At 37.4% G+C, this 17,649-nt stretch overlaps 1 protein-coding gene across 1 annotated transcript in view; it reads right to left on the reverse strand.

Moving 5' to 3' along the window:
• Csmd1 (CUB and Sushi multiple domains 1) overlaps positions 1–17,649 on the reverse strand; it is a 1,460,794-nt gene that overhangs the window by 705,756 nt on the left and 737,389 nt on the right. Inside the window, exon 4 of the mRNA XM_051182080.1 lies at positions 13,569–13,763. Within this exon, the coding sequence (XP_051038037.1) occupies positions 13,569–13,763 (195 nt within the window). The remainder of the gene's footprint in view (positions 1–13,568; positions 13,764–17,649) is intronic.

A 17,649-nucleotide genomic window follows, 5' to 3' on the forward strand; every position in this document is an offset into this window, starting at 1 on the left:
ATCTCCAAAATATACAAAGAACCCAAGAAACTAGTCAACAAAACACCAAATAACCCTATTAAAACATGGGGTACAGAACTGAAGAAAGAATTCTCAATAGAGGAAATCAAAAAGGCTGAAAGACACTTAAGAAAATGCTCCACATCCTTAGCTATCAGGGAAATGCAAATCAAAACAACTTTGAGATACCATCTTACCCCTGCCAGAATGGCTAAAATTAGAAACACCAGTGATGACTTATGTTGGAGAGGATGTGGAGAAAGTGGAACACTCCTCCACTGCTGGTGGGAGTGCAAACTCATACAGCCATTTTGAAATCAGTATGGTGGTTCCTCAGAATAATGGGAATTAGTTACCACAGGACCCGGCAATCCCCCTCTTAGGCATATACCCAAAGGATTCACATCCATGCAACAAAGACATCTGTTCAACTATGTTCATAGCAGCACTATTTGTAATAGCAAGAACCTAGAAGCAACCTAGATGCCCCTCAATTGAAGAATGGTTAATGAAGTTTTGGCACATCTATACAATGGAATGCTATTCTGCAGAAAAAATAATGGTATCTTGAAATTCGCAGGCAAGTGGATGACACTTGAAGAAACCATCCTGAATGAGGTAACCCAGTCACAAAAAGATGAACACAGTATGTAATCACTCATATATGGATTTTAGACCTGTATCAAATGATCACCAGCCTATAATTCACATCACCAGGGGAGCTAGGATACAAGGTTTATTCTAAGAGATTCATATAAAGTCCCTCACAGAACTGGGAAGGGACAAGTCCCCCAGAGCTCAGGTGAAGTGGGGGGGGCAGTGAATGGAGAGAGGTAGGAGAAAATAAGGGGGAGGAAAGGAAAACATGTGCGACCAGTAAGATTGAACCTGGTTAGGAATAGAGTATAGGAAAGAGAGAGAGAGAGAGAGAGAGAGAGAGAGAGAGAGACAGAGACAGAGACAGAGACAGAGACAGAGACAGAGAGAGAGAGAGAGAGAGAGAACATGAAAGAGGGAGGCAATATTGGTTTGAAGATAAAATTGAACACAAAGAAAGGTCTAGAGAACTACAAGACTGCTCCCAACTAACAATTTGAGCTTCCGTGGAAAGGCTATCATAAATGTCCTTCCCAGAGAGTGAGATCAACAACTAACTTCTCCATGGAGCCCTCAATAAATGCCTGTTGAAAACAGGATCAAACACCCATACATAAACACTGAGTGGAACTAGAACCCAGGTGCAGATGGAGAGGACAAGACCATGTGGCAGAAACACATAGAGTCAGCTTACCTGAACAAGGAGGAGCTAATGGCCACTAGACTGATAGCTGGGAAGCCAGCATGGGACTGACTCAGGCCCCCCTGAATATGGGTCTCAGCCAGAAGGACTGAGCAGTCTAAGAGACCTCAGACAGTGGAGCCAGGACCTATCCCTGGTGCACAAAAGGATTTTGCAAACATATCCCCCATGGAGGGATAACTGCCTTAATCTAGAGATAGGAGAGAAGCCCTAGTCCCTACTTCACATGACCTGTCAGATCTACATGACCCCAACTGGATGGCATACCCCTACATATGGATTTGGGGTGGGTGGATGAGAGGGGAGGGTGGTTAGAGTGCATGTGAGAGGGCAGAGATGGTAAAATGGAGAGAAGGAGGGAGGGAGGGATGGGATCAACATGTAAAATAATAAATTAAATTAAAAAAAGTGCTTTGACTCCAAAATCTAAGTTGAAGGACAAATTACTAGGGAAAAGGATTTCTATTTTTGTTTCCACAGAAAATGAAAAGATGTGGATTCCTTCCAGACTAATGTGGTTTGATCATGCCAGACCGCCTGAAACAGAGTACAAGGTGATCCTACATTCAAAACAGCTGGACAAAGCAGCCTTATAGACTACAGCCAGGATTTCTGAATCTTCTTCGAATCCCCCAAGACAGCGCCCCTTACCAGCAGGAAGTAGTTTGGAAAGAACGACGCCCAAATTCCCAAATATTGTATATAAATGTTTGTTTTCATTTAATTGGACTTTGTTATATAAAATAAATTATTAAAAAAAGAAAATTAAAAAAAATCCCAAGATCAATAAATGAATATTGAGGAAAGGTATTCTTGAGATTTTGTTCTAATTAGAATTAGCAATCCATTTTACCTTAAAATGGTGAGCAAAACAGACATGACAAAGCAATAGCTCCTGTTCCCCCCTTTTTTCAATCTACATGTATAAATGAGGATGTCACAATATTTCCTTTCCACTAAATGAAGCATGAAAAGAAATTAGTAACAACTCCCAGCTAATTTTCATGGAATGTATCACGATACACATTTCTTGCATTGTTTTCAGAGCTCAGGAATGTTTCTGTGTTTTGAAAATCTACCAGGCTTTCACAGCCACTCTTGTAAGTCTCCTCTGCAACATGTGAGTTAGGATGCTGCCTTGATATTATTCACCACCATTTTATAAGATCCAGGGAATGACCAGCTACTAACTGTTCAGCACCGTGGACAGTTCCAGGTCTCCATTCATTGATTTGTGCCTGAATCCCAGAAAAGCAACAAATCAGTTGAAAATAACCAGCCAGTGGCATCACAGTGAGCACTTCTTGATTGGCTGCAACTGAATGTGGAAGGAGTCCACATGTCCCCAAGGTAGAAGTATAATTGTTCCTTTTGAATGCACCTAATAAAGAAGTAAAGTAATTCTAGAATAGCATGGGTGAGGTTGAGACTTTAACAACTCCAGGTATTCAATCTTGGCACAACTGGCATTTGAGGCCATTGGGATATTTGTTGTAGATGGCTGCCCTCTTCTTGTAGAAAAGTCGCTATCACCCAAGGTTCTGATAAATAATTGTCCTGACAGGTCTCAGTTTTAATAAGTGATAGTCCCAGCAACATTCACAAGGGTTCTGTGAGTTTAATTCATGCTCTTGACAGTTATGTTTGGGGACACAGACTTCCAATTATAACACACAATACCCTGTTAAAATGGTATAGTAACTTTGAGTCAAGGAGAGCTATGAGTTAGGGGATGTTTGACTTATTTATAGTTATTAAAACAGGAATGATATTCGTGTACTTTTCTAATGACCTGTTTACATAAAGCAATTTGATCTGAGATAATGCAATATTATTTGAAAACTGCCTCCTTTTGATATATTTCACACAGTTATTTTTCATAAAAAATAATAGAACTTAATAGAGAAACAGCTATCGGATTTTCTAAACTAAATAATCTTCTTTTGCTTTAGAAAGACTTAATAATCAGCACAGTTATCAGAGTCCTGCAGTATATAGCCCTCACTAGTGCATGTCTAGCCCTAAAAAGCATGTGTGGCAGATAAAAGTTAAATTTCTTCACAGTAACAATTCAGGTAGAAAAGTGTTTCTTGGCCTATGTTTGTTCTCAAGCATTATCTGGGCCTATAACAGAAAAATCAGCTCTGTATGAAAATATGCTATGTCTTAGTAAACATTTGCTATAATATTATTATAAGTGAGACACTAAAACATTAAGGGTTATTATTTTCAAAGCTAAATCATTGTCAATATTTAGATATATATTAATATCTCAAAGTTTTCTTTCATCCCTTAAATGCTGATAAACAATTAAAACACCATCAACACTTTAGGGCTTTACTAATAATTTTGTTATATTTATAGGAATTTATACTTAGAATGTAGCAAATGTGGGAATCTAATTAAAAAAAAACTTATTTAAAACATATCCCTTCCTTTCTTACAAAAAGAATAACAGTGTCAAAGTTGCTGGCCTAATATTTTACTATGAAATTTATTTTTAAATGAATGAAGGATACAGACATCAATTACATTATTTAGCTCTTTAGAAATCAACACCATATGATTTCCATGTGGAGTTGTGACCACAGAGCCAAGGGCATGGGCATGGCTCCCACACAAGATTTCTATAAGGGAAATAACTTTTTAAATCTATTATCTATGTTCAAATCTTATAAAACATTTCATTTTAAAAAAAAGGTTGACCACTAAAATATGTTTGAATGTGTCTGAGTTAGTTCAGGCAGAAGACATTATTTTTAATGAGGGATGTGTCCAACTATAACTTTCTGTGAGTGGGAAATGACATAGGGTGTCAACAAAGGACACAGATTTGTATTTTCCCTCTGGGAGTTTTGACCTTCTACAAAAAGTCTCTTCTCAATTTAAAATGTCCCTTGATAGGGATATACCTAGCTAAAATCTATTTTATATGCACAGTTCAAAACATCAAACAGAACATGATTTAGAAGCTGAACTTTGCCATGTAATGAAGATTTGAAAACTCTGTAGTGAGTCATTAAACTAAGGTGGGATGCAGCCACATTTTAAGATCATCCCCTGTGTGCACAAGGATCTGTGATTCCTGAAACCAGTCCAAGGCATCCCATGAAAGTGTTAATTTTATAAAATAAAATATTTTCAAGGACATGCACAGTCTCTCTCCTACTTAAAACATGTAGGTGTCTGCTGCTGGATGGTGTCTTCTAAACTTAACAGGGAAGCTGCAGCCAGAAAATCTCAAGAATATGCTTGCTTAAACCAGACCTGCATGATGCCATCACCAGTTGCCATTCATAGTGTAAATTTTATAAGACCTTCTACATGAAGAGCTACAGTCAATCAATGATAAGAGGCTATTTTCTTTGGTGATAAATCCCCCAAAAGGTTACACAATCCCAAATAGGCTCTAAACACATATAAAATAGCAGCATGAACTGAGTCAGCTCAGAAGGTTGGTTGATTATGTAAGCATATGTATAATTATAGCAATAATAATTAAAGAAAATGTATTAACTTGAGGATGAATAGGGGAACATTGGAGGAGGAGATGGGGGAGATGTTATAAATATGAAATTCTTAGAACTTGAAGTCAGATTGTCTGGGATTGAACTAACTTGTACCTCTTACTTTGGTGGCTGTTTGGGGAAATTTGTCACTGTCTGAGCACTCAGCTTTAGTTTACTATGTGATGGAAGCTCCATGTACCTATTCATGGCTTATTGTGAAGGTTGAGTGAATAATAATCCTGAACCATGCAATAATGATTACATAAATTTCACCTGCTCAGTGTGAACAGAAATTTCTTCCATTTCTCTCAGTAGAGGTGGTCACATCACAAAGACTCCTTATAATGTGTTGAGCCCTGTGCTGGCCAGATTTTATGTAATTAATGTAATCTATTTGGGCATGAAAATATTTTGTCATTAGACACATGTAGCTTCATAGCTTGAGATCTAGCACTGTCTCTACCCAGTAAAAAAAAAAATGAAAAATGCCATAAAGAAATGCATAAAAATGAAAATAACTGCAATAAGAATTTTTATTCTCATTTAAGCATGTTGTAAGATTGTATTTTCTCTGTGCGTGTTCCTATAAATTTGCATGTACACCTGGTGTTCAGACATCAAGTATAAGTGTCATTCTTCAGGTGCTATCCACCCTGTTTTTGAGACAATTTCTCTCACTGGTGTGGCAATCCTTCAGCCATAAAAGCTGCTGGCCAGTGACCCCCAGAGACCTCCCAGCAAACAGTATTGCAATTACAATGCTGCATTAGCTGGCTTTCTGTGTGGATTCTGGAATGAAAGTCAGCTTCTCACAGTTTGATGAGCCCTCTCCTCAGCCCCAGAAGACACTGTTCAATGAAATAGAATGAGTAGCATGATCAGATGTATTCTGTATTAGAACCAACATGTCAACCATGGAATCAAGGTTGAGTTTGACTTAATATTGAGAGGTGGTTTCTATACTTCCTTCCATACATTTTTCCAATTTCAGTAAGAATTACATTGGCATATATTATCTGCTGTTCAAAAAGTACATAAAATGAAATTGTCAAAAGCCAGAGTCTTCATTTAGAGGTAAGCTTTCAAGATGAAGTGTGTCCCATGCAGTCTTCCTCAGGATCATCCACTCCTGACAGGAAAGGTCACTTCTGGCTTATTTTCCAGCAGGATTCTGTAACGACACTGACCAGGCACAGCTGTGTTCAGAGCATGGCAGGATGTGTGGGATCCATGAAGCAGGGCAGGTCTGGCATCCTTTTTTCCAGCTCCACTGTTTCAGTCTTCTTTGCTCCTTCATCTTCATTAGCTGAACAACTGTAGTTAGACATCTTTACTGACAGTTCATGCATCATTAGCAAGTGACATATGTCACCATAGTTACTTGATACAAAGTTTATAAGCTAAAGCTATCTTCACTGTAGACTATTTTAAATAAAGCTGAGTTGTGGTATATTAGTTTAAGACATGTTACATTCATTTATGTTGTGTAATATTTGTTTAATGATGCAAAGATATGTTGCATTCTTTTATGTTATATTTGCTTAACTCAATAAAGCTATGTTATAAAGCTCAAGATACCTGATTGGGCTAATAAATAGCTCTATGGCCAATAACTGGGCATGAGTATAGAAACAAGTGGGTTTGGCAGGCAGAGAGGATAGATAGGTGGGAAAATCTAGGGGGAAGAAGGAACAAGAAAAGGAGGAGAAGAGAATGACAGGGGCAGCCACCCAGCTACACAGCCAGCCATGGAATAAGAAAGACAGAAAGACAGAAAGAGTAAAGAAGGGTAAAAACCCTAGAGACAAAAGATAAAGAGATAATATAAATTAGATAATATAAATTAGAAAAGCTGACTAGAAACAAGCCAAGCTAAGGCTGAGTATTAATAAGTAAGAATAAATCTCTGTGTATTTATTTGGCAGATCCCCAAAGAGAAAAAAACACAAAACAAAACAAAACAAAACAACAACAACAAAAAACTACCAGCAGGCCTTATGTAGCAGATTTGATTAAGGCACTTTGGTAATGTTGCTGGTCTTTATTTAATGTATTTTTCTCTCTAACAAAGGAAGCTTCTAAGAGTCTGCACTGTTCTTTGCAAAATGCCAAACAGCTGTTCTATTCTGTGTTCCCTATAACTGTTTCTAGCAGTGACATTATGTTTTGGAACGTTTATGTTCATATTTACCTTAAGTACTCATCTTTAGACAAAGAGACATGACAATAGACCTTCATTGAATAAGCAGAGCATTCCCACCAATGTTCTATTTTGGTGGTTTACAGATCATACTTCAAACAAATCAAACACCCACCAAATGTAATTGCCTTCTTTTAATTATGCCAGAGTAGGTGAGGGTAGAGGAAAATTAGAAAAAGTAGGAAGTCAGAAGTGGCCATAACCTGATCTTTGCTGAGTTTATGCACAATGCTGACACATCAGACACTGGGTCATCATTACACATTCTACAGCAAGAACATGAGCCTTGTTTGTCCTTGCTGAATGTGGGTGTTCTCTGGCTCAGAAATAGAATAAGGCCACTCCCCCAAAGTGAGTCACCTCTAAGACATGCATTCGGTCTCTTTCAATCTTCATGTCTACATTTATCCTATTGGTTTAATTACTCTGGAACATTCTGACTTAAATACAATAATTACATTTGTTATCTCCACAATCACTTTTTTTTGTTTTCCTATTTGAGTATTTCACAATTATCAAAGAAGACTTTCAAGCCAATGTGGTGGTTCAAATCAGAAATTTGCAAATAGGAGTGGGTATTACTATGAATTCAAGCCAGCCTGGGTCATTTTGAGAGACTCTGCCTCAATAAATCAGCTAACCAATCAACCAAAATTGGCTTATACAAGGATTGTAAGACTTAATCAACTTATAATAATAAACAAACAAATAAAACAATGCCTTAAAAGAGTCGTGGACAGAAAGTGCGTGACTATTTCAATAGATAAGAAGACTTCGACAAACTTCAATATTCCTGCATGATAAAATCCCTAAAGGAACTAGGAACAATAAACACACACACACACACACACACACACACACACACACACACACACACATACACACACACACACATATATATATATATATATATATTCATCTTCACAGTGAAAGAGAAAAATGGAAAATAATGCCTTCCAAATTAAAGATAGGATTAACCCAGCTGCATGCAGTATTTGTGTTCGTTTTAGTGCTTAAAATATTAGCTTGATCAAGAAGGTAAAAGAAAAGCAGGAAACAAAAATAGTAAAATTAGTCTTTTTATCAGATTATATATGTTCCTATTCTTAAAATGTCCTATAGTCTTCACCAAAAACTCTTAAAGACACTAAACACACCTAGCAAAGTAGTGTATTACAAAATCAGTGCACAGAAATCAATATGGCAATAACAAGTACATGAAAAGGAGTAAGGAAAACAACACCCATAAAAAGGGTCACAGATAATCAAATACACAAATCAGTAAATAAACAATTAAATACATCCCAGGCATAAACTTAATAATTTTAAATATTTATACAATGGAAAACATAATTCACCAAAGAAATAATTTAGAAGACATTAGAAGATGAAAAAAAATATCTCCCACTTCATGGATGGGGTAGAACCAATATTTTAAAATTGACATTATTAAAAAGTATTTCATACATTAAATAAGATCAAAAACAAAATTGCAATTACTTCCCTCACAGGAGTATTTGAAGGCATCTTAATATCTATATGGAAAGACAAACCTTCCCCCCAATAGTCAGAGCAACCTTGACTAAAGGAGCAATCCTGGATATATGGCAAGGCCTGATTTAAGTTATACTTCACAGTGACAGTGATCAAAATGACTCATAGACAATGGAATGGAATAGAGGACCCATACGTGAGCCCACAGAGACATAGCCATAATTTCCTACAAAATCATCACATTTCCTAGGAAGGATGGATGAACTCTTTAAAGAGTGGCATTGGAAAAACTAAACACACAAAAGCAAAAAACAGAAACTAAGTTCTGTTTTCTATGTTAAAAGATAAATTCACAATGGCTCAAATATCTCAATATAATTTTGAAGTTACTAGAGGAAATCATAAGGCTAACATGTTAAGGTCTATTGATAAACAGTGGCTTTCTGGTTAGGACTGTAATGGCTCAGAAAATACAAATAAGAATCACATTTTGGATTGTGTAAAATTAAGAAGCTCCTGAAACAAATAAGAAAAACAAAACGAAACAAACACACACAACAATTCACAGTGAGGAGAAAATCTACAGAATCAGAGATGTATGTAAGTGTATTTCCAATAGCATCTTAAAAGATGTATTCATGTGTATGTGTTTGAGCATGCAAGAGTATATGTACACTATCCACAAGAGTCAGAACACCCCAAAGTGGAGTTACAGATTTACAGATAGTTGGAGCCACCCTGTGGGTACTTGGAACTAAGCCAGAACTCTTGCAGAAGTGCAAGAGTGGCCCATATTCTTCTCCATAAGCTAGCTTTTAATCCTAGCCCTCAATAGCATTTGTGTGTGTGTGTGTGTGTGTGTGTGTGTGTGTGTGTGCATGTTCAAGTAAGAAAGTTCCTTTTGCTGTGGTATCTCATGTTCCACTCTTCCATGAAGAACTTAGGTTACACAGTTCATCACTGAAGAGAAGCTGAGAAGACACACAAGAAAATGAAACAATATAAAATCAGGGGAGAATGGTATAAAACCTGAAGGTGAAAAATGGTAAAATTTCTAGAAGGAAACAGAATAAACACATCAACTCATTGGTATTGGCAAAGATACTTGTGGTAAGTTACAGGCAATAGCAACAGAAATTGACAGGTGGGCTATCACACTGTGGAACTTCTGCGTAGTAATGGAAACAACAAAGTGAGATGCTCTAAAGAATTAGGGATGTTTCCATGACAGCATCAGTGTGAGAGGGAAAAAAATAATCAAAATCCACACATCACTCAAATCACAGAAAACAGTCACAACAATATTGACAAAAGCCATGAGATTGAAGCTGAGCTGGTGATTTCAATGGATATTTCCCATGACACTACAGACTATACCACCAGCCAACAATTCAATAAATACAAATATTAACTACCAGGGGGTGTAATTTCACCTCACTTAGAATAACTTATAGAAAGACTGTGTAAATAAATAAATACAAGTAAACATGTAAATAAATAGTGGTGAGGATGCAGAGAAAGGAATTCTTAGATATGACAGATGATTGTCCAGGAAGTAAATGAACAAATTTACTATGCAAAGGATTAAATTGCCTCATAAAAACACCATCACCCAGAGATCCCACTATATGGCTACATGACTAAGGGAAATTTAATAATTTCATGAGAGATAATTGGGTGGCCAGTTTTTCCATAGTGCAATTCATAACAGCTACGATGTGGAATCAGACATGTGGGGCATCAGGTCTTAGGTGATCACACATGTAAGGTGAGGTCATCATACTACACCAGCAGCCTAATTCTTACAAACATGGGATCTACCTGATGCATTTCCTGTGAAGGATTTTGGAAGCAATGCCTTTACTTACTCCCTTCCCTCTTGTCTGTATACCTGGTTCCATCTGGACAGCCAGAGTTGTCTTTGCTGTTTCATACATCACAGCATATTTTGCTTTGGAATTAAAGCTCTTTTTATCTTCCAGGGTCCTTGGGCTCAAAGAATGCTGGATACAGAGACATTACGATGTAATAATTTGTGAAGTATAGAAACCAAGACAAGTTAAGAAGCCATTTGATTCATAGGCTGCTGGCCCTTTGTGGACTGCCTCTGTAGCCTCATGCCCACTTTACTTTTCACCTCTAAAGATACACCATTTTATGCAGAGTGAAATGGTCCACCTGTCAGGAGTGATGAATAATGATGGCAATGACGGACAGTCATTGAAGTTGAACCATGGAAGAGAGGGATGGGTTAAAACTCGAGGAAGGAGATGAGCTTGGAAGATGGCCCCTAAGAGAGAACCCTGAGCTCATTTCTGAAGAACTACTCCTTCTAAGCTGCTGTGATCCCCACTTTATCATGTGCTGACACCACTAAAGTACAACTACAGATGTTACTGTGAAGAGCATCCTATAACCTTATATGGTCCACACATTTAGATGTTACTGTGCCAGTTTGACACTTGTGGTGGAAAAGGGGATAAAGTTTAGAATGCTGGCCAGAAGTCATTATCAACCAATAGAGTGGTGTTACTGGTGGTGTGACTGCCAGGAAGGGGCCTCCAACAATTTCAGGAATTAAACAACCAGAAATTTTGGGAATCTGAAGATACACTCAATTCATTTTTAAAACTCAGCTCACCCACATTGCTGAGATTTATTTTTAATGTGGTTCCTGGAGAAGCCATCTCCACACATTCATCAGCATTAGTCCATTGACTTTTTCTTTAGTATTGAGTTATCTCAGTTAATAAGAAGTGACATGTCTTTTAAATTATTTTATTTTATCAATTTTGAATTCTTATCAGGACATGAATTAGAAAAGGAAAAGTATGGATGTGACTGTATTAACCTCAAATGTAGATGACCGTGTTTACCTTGACATAGTTAGGACTTAATAAAACTTGATTAAAGAACAAGAAAGATTATTGGAATGTTGTTATACCAACTTTGACATTGTAAAATATATAGTTGCAGAATTGGTAAAGACCTTTAGTTTAAGAAAATGTCTAGGTGAGGACAATATGATAAAAAAGAAGATGTATAAAGAGAAGAATTCCAATGGATTAGATAAGTTTTCATGCAGAAAGAAAACAAAGATGCTTCAATTCCTGGTTCTCAAGGCTGAGATTATGTCCTGGAGATTACAGGCTGCTGTAGGACATTAGACATCAAATATTAACTGACAATGCAAAATAAATGAAATGGGCATTTCTACTTTTTTTATTAACTGAAATAAGATGATACAGTGTGGGTAAGAAGGGAGGTAGAAGAAAGAGTTTGGAAGAAATAATGGAGCTGGAGGTCTACAGGGTGCAGGGAATGACTAAATGAGAAACTTAGTAACTTCCAGGTCACCCAAATGAACAGTCAATGACAGCCAATCACAGAGGGAAGGAGGGAGAAGAAAGAAAGAACGAGACTGTGGGACAACCCAATGGTACAGTCTTTCAAATGAGTTGATCACTGTCCTTCAAATGGTTTAATTGTTCAAAAGAACTGTGGAAAAGCAGGGCAGAAGGAATCCAGGCAACAGAAAGACAGAGATAATGACTGGCACTAAGAACATAATGCAGGATATGATTATCTCTAGGAACACTCAGAGAAAATGAGCAATTTGGGGAAGATTGATAGAAATGTGGGAGAGAAAAGAGCCACAACAGAATTTGTCGAGGAATAGGAAAACAATATTAAATGTACTGAACCCCAGCTCTGCCTCTGAACTTATACCTAGGCCTGGACCATTTTCTACCTTCCCCTCAGATTCCACACCTATGCCATGGATCTTATGTCGCCTCTATTGTTGGAGATTCAGTGAGAAAGCAGTCCTGTGCCATAGTAACTGATCATTGTAAACTAGCCACAGAGCTACAGATCAATCATTATAAACCATTATCATCACAGAGAGCTCATGAAACAGCAATATTTGACAGCTGAGGATCCAGGCAATATGATGCATTAAAATATAAGTGTACTGATACAGTGATTGGCAGAACAGCATGGATGAAAACTTGCATTGTGTTAATTAGACTTTCATTTTGTTATTTACTTATTTATTGTTGAGATGGTAGTGTCCTATAGCCCAAGCCAATGTCAAATTCACTATGTAGCTGATTATGACTTTGAATCCCCAATACTCCTACTCCCATGCCTATCTTACAAGTGCTAGGATAACTGAGTGAGTCACCACACCCAGTAAGCTCCTCTTGTATTATCTGATAAATGAGTGTCACTAGTTATACTGATGGGCAGGTGTGAGATTTAAACCATAGGTCTGTACTGTTTAGCGCATTTGCTGACATACCATTAAAAATGCAATAAGCGGTTGCCCATCCTTTTATTTCTAAACTAGCAAGATGAATCTTTCTTAAGAACCCAGAACACAAGATTTGACACATGCTTCCTTCAACACGACAGTGGTAAAGTAATCCCACCACAGAGGCTGAACATTTGAGGGACCAGGAAAGACATCAACCTTGAAGGGACTCCCAGGGACATCATTCATCCCACTGTGGTTATGTCATTCCAAATGCTACAGTGTTGGAAGAGTCTGTAGGAGATGAGATTGAATCACTTATCTTTAAATATTTTTTTTAACATGGAAGGGTTAAACAAGGAAACATGAGATTTAATTTTTAAAATGTCAGGCATAGTGGCTCACACCTGAAATTATAGCTCCCAGGAAGCTGAGGCAGAGGGATCGCTATAAATGTGAGACTATAGAGGAAAACACAATTAAGAAAAAGAATACAGAGAACATAAATTTCTAAACTATCAGGACATTGCGACAAAGGTGACTCTGAATAGAAATGTGTAAATTCCATACAGGGGATAGGAAACCTAATAGGTATTTGATGTCTAACAGCAGATCTAACTTGCTAGTATAACTAAGGTCCTAACATGGTTTTATTCATTCTGTGTCTTCTTTTGAAAGCATAGTTGAAGAAGGGACACCTTGCCCAATGCTGCCCTCTATAATAAGTAGGTGTAAAGTTACCAAAGTGAGCTACAAAGTCACTCACTAAATTCAGGCTTCCCTTCTCAGGTACACAGGAGGTAAACCTACCTCTACAGAAAGGAGCTGGGAAGTCCCAGGAAGCACCATTCCCAGGGCTGACAATGCAAGTCAGAATGGCGTGACCTTCCAAGATGTAGCCAGACAGACAGCTGTATCTGATCTTGTCGCCAATGTTGAACCTTGTTCCATGGAGGACTCCTTTTAGTATTTCCCCAGGGTTTCCACATGTGTGACTAGGTAAAACTGTTGGAAGGAGAAAAGAAAGTTAAAGAAAGAAAATGTGTTTATATTGTAAAATAAGAATTACATTTGAATTACTAAAATCAGCAAATCTCTTCAATAGAAAAATAATTCATCATGCTTATGAGCTAAACAAAGAATGTGTTTGGGGCTTAGAATATCTGCCCTGGCACATTTTTATAATGACTTTTGAAAAGTGTAAATAAATGCATCTGGTTAAAGGACAAAACTATAGTTCTATTCACATACTGTCTTAATGAGATTTTACACAATACAGGAAGAGCCAACAAGCTGAGGAAATAATGTCAGAGCAGGGACATGGATGCCTGCCTCTGTGGATTTTACCTCAGACCTCATTATTCCTAACATGCCTTATACAGAACATGAATTGATATCAAATCTATGTTTATCTTTAGACCTTAGCACCAATACCATGTTCAGTACACATCACTAATATCCAATCCACCAATCCATTATTATTCACAGACATCAGCCTCAGCACCATAATTGATACACACCACTGAACAGTATTGAATGCATGCTCAGACCTCAGCATCAGCCACTATACCCGATATACACCACTAAACAGTATCCAGTACATGTTTATCCTTAGACCTCAGCATCAGCACCACACCTGACACACATCATTAACCAGTATCCAATGCATGTTTATTCTTAGACCTCAGCATCAGCACCACTCCTGACACACATCATTAATCAGTATCTGATGCATGTTTATCCTTAGACCTCGGCATCGGCACCACTCCTGGCACACATCATAAAACTATGTCCAATGCATGTTTATCCTGAGAATCATCACCACATCTGATACACACCAGTAACAAGTATTGAATGCACATTTATCCTCAGACCTTATAGCTTCAGTGTCACACCTATTAGTGTTACATCCTATTAAACAGTATCCAGTGCACATTTGTTTTCAGACCTCAGTCACAGACCTGATGCACTTCACTAATTGGTATCCAATCCATGTTTCATAGCTAAGATTTGCACTAAAGAATAAGTAAAAGAATTCCACTTGAGCCATCAACTTGGGAAGGACCTGTTTACTACGCATTCATAGATGCCTCTTATCTATCTGTGATGCTAAGTTAAGTACTATAATGATTTGCAGTTCAAATTTGGGCTGTTGATTCTGTTTGTTCTGGAGCTTTCTTTTCACCTTCAAGGTTCTCACCTAATCTTCTTGCATGGGGGAATCTCAGTGTGCTGAGATCCCTGGTCAAAGAACAGATTTGGGGGGAACTGATCCATAACTCATTTGAAAGGATGAGAGACACACGTTTCTGTATTTCTGCTGTAAACTCAGCATCCTACCAGGAATTCAGTGGTTTCTATCAAATAGTCAAATATTCTAAAAAAAATAAACTTACTATTTTATAAAATATTTTCAAACAAAAAACAATTTCCAAAGGAATAAATTATATGCTGTTTATTTCATGCCTGTGTGTGTGTGTGTGTGTGTGTGTGTGTGTGTGTGTGTGTGTTTCTCTTTCTCTTTGTGGGAAGGGCAGATCTTAGAGATTTTTATAGCTATGTCTATTTATTATTAAATGATTTAAATAATACACTAATTAGGCCATCCAGGAATATTTAGGGAACAAATGGTAATGAAGTCACAATATTGTAGTATACTTTTAATTAAACAATTTCTTTAAAAGTATGTAAAATGTTTAGAAGCTTAGATAAAAATAGTTCAGTAAGTCAATTATCCATTTTGCTGTCATTCTGAATTGGCTCCCCTTTACATTTTTAGGGTCAAGAAGTATAGGAAAAAAGTGTCCAACCTCAGCCATTGAAGAACTATAAGTCAAAACCTAGTATTACGTCACCTTATTGAAGTTAAAGAGATTCTGTGAGGAGACAAAATAACCACTATTGGAAGGAGGCATAGGAATGAATATTCTATTGTTGTTGTGTTTGTTTGTTGATAGGGTTTCTTTGTGTAGCCCTGGATGTTCTACTCTGTAGTTCATGTTGGCCTCAAACTCACAAAGATCTGCCTGCCTCTGCCTCCTCAGTACTGGAGTTAAAGGGTGTGCCACCATCTACTGGCAAAATGAACATATGTGGATGGCATTGAGGGGTGGGGTCAGGGATGTAGGGGTGGTATGGGTGTAGCCATAGGTGCCTTTGTTATTAAGGAGTTATGAAGGTGAGCTAGGCACCATTGGGACATATGGTTGGTAGACAGGAAATTGGGGAAACACTACTTTTCCCACTCTGGAGACTCTTCAATATCATCCTCTTCACTCCTGTAGATAGGAGCTGCCTCCACCTTAATGCCTTGATATTTGATTATTGCAGAATTTAAAAACCACATATCAAGCAAGACATCATTTCAAAGAATAGGAACTGTGGGAGAGGACAGTGGCCACAGGCCTCCTCTGCAATTCTTAGCAGCTGTTTATTCAGTGGGAATGACTCATCAGTGTTTGTTTCACAGAGCAGGTGTGAAGGTCTGTGGAGCAGATATTTCAGACTCCGAATATCTGTTCCTTCTGACCCCATTATGAGAGTGGTTCGGCTAGGTGTGAATTGATTGACATGGGGGGGTAAACTTTTGGTGTCCATGTATGAAGTGTCTAGAATAAAGGCAGGTCTTTGGCAGGCTCTTGCTTAGCATACAGTAGTTCAGATAAATAACAAACCCAACCACTGGCTTAACACAGCATCAAGTTCATGTTCTCAGTCTGTAGAAATAAGGACCGCATACCTCACTGGTTTTGTGAAAACACACAAAAATATTTAAGAAACAAACTGGGGAGCTGAAGAGATGGCTCAGTGGTTTAGAGCACTTACTCTTCATGCAGTCAACCTGAGTTGGATCTTAGCAATCACATTGCAGCTCACAAGACCTGTAACAATTTCTGGGGATTTGACACTCTGTTTTAGGGTTCACGGGCACCAGATACACATGAGGTACAGTCATACAAGCAGACAAAAATCACTTATACAATAAAATAAAAATAAAAATTACTTAGATAGAATATCATATTTCAAATACTGAATACATTAGCAATAAATAAGTAAATTCATTCTGATGTTACACACACACACCTAGGCATCAAGGTATTAAAATGAATTTAAAAATTTTATATCAAAATAAGTAGAATGATTGAAATCAAACTCTTTGATAAGTAGCACCAATTTATACATTTGGGATTTATTGGTTAGGAATACTTATTTTCAACTATATCTTTGAGTACTTAATTTTAAGCATTTATTTATGTATTAACTTGTTGTATGTGCCCACTTGTCTGTATGTGTGCAATGTGCATGCAGTGTCAAGGAGGCCAAAAGAGGGAATTGTATCTCCTGGAATTGGAGTTACAGATGGCCATGCGCTCCAGTGTGGGTACTGGGAATTGAACCCAGTTCCTCTGAAAGATTAGCCAATGCTCTTAACACTGAGCCATTTCTTCAGCTCTGGGATACTTTTACATTTTTCAAATTTTAGCAGAGGCAATGTTAACAATTAAAAAGATAGATTTGGAGACCTAATAGAAAATTTATTTCTGGTTACAAACAATGAAAATGCAAAATCACTTCTATTATTAAGCCATTACCAATCTCATAAATGTTGTGGAATTGTGAGAAATGGATTAATGATAACTAGTCTGTGCAAATATCTAAGGCCCAGATGAATAAAAGGTGCCAATACAGAGAAATTAAAATCAATTATATTCAACCCAATTATTTCTGCCGGTTTGCTTAAAATATTCTTTTGGACACTTTCCCTGAAGTTGGTAAAAAGTCTTCTCACATCTCCTGCAGGAACAAGTGTCCAGTAAGCCTTCAGCAAACTCTTACTGAATTAACTTCACTCTTTATGTAATCCTCTTCAGTCTCTGCTTGAATAAAGTGC

Source organism: Phodopus roborovskii, unplaced genomic scaffold (genome assembly GCF_943737965.1).
Source record: "Phodopus roborovskii unplaced genomic scaffold, PHOROB, whole genome shotgun sequence".
NCBI classification, from domain to species: Eukaryota; Metazoa; Chordata; class Mammalia; order Rodentia; family Cricetidae; genus Phodopus; species Phodopus roborovskii.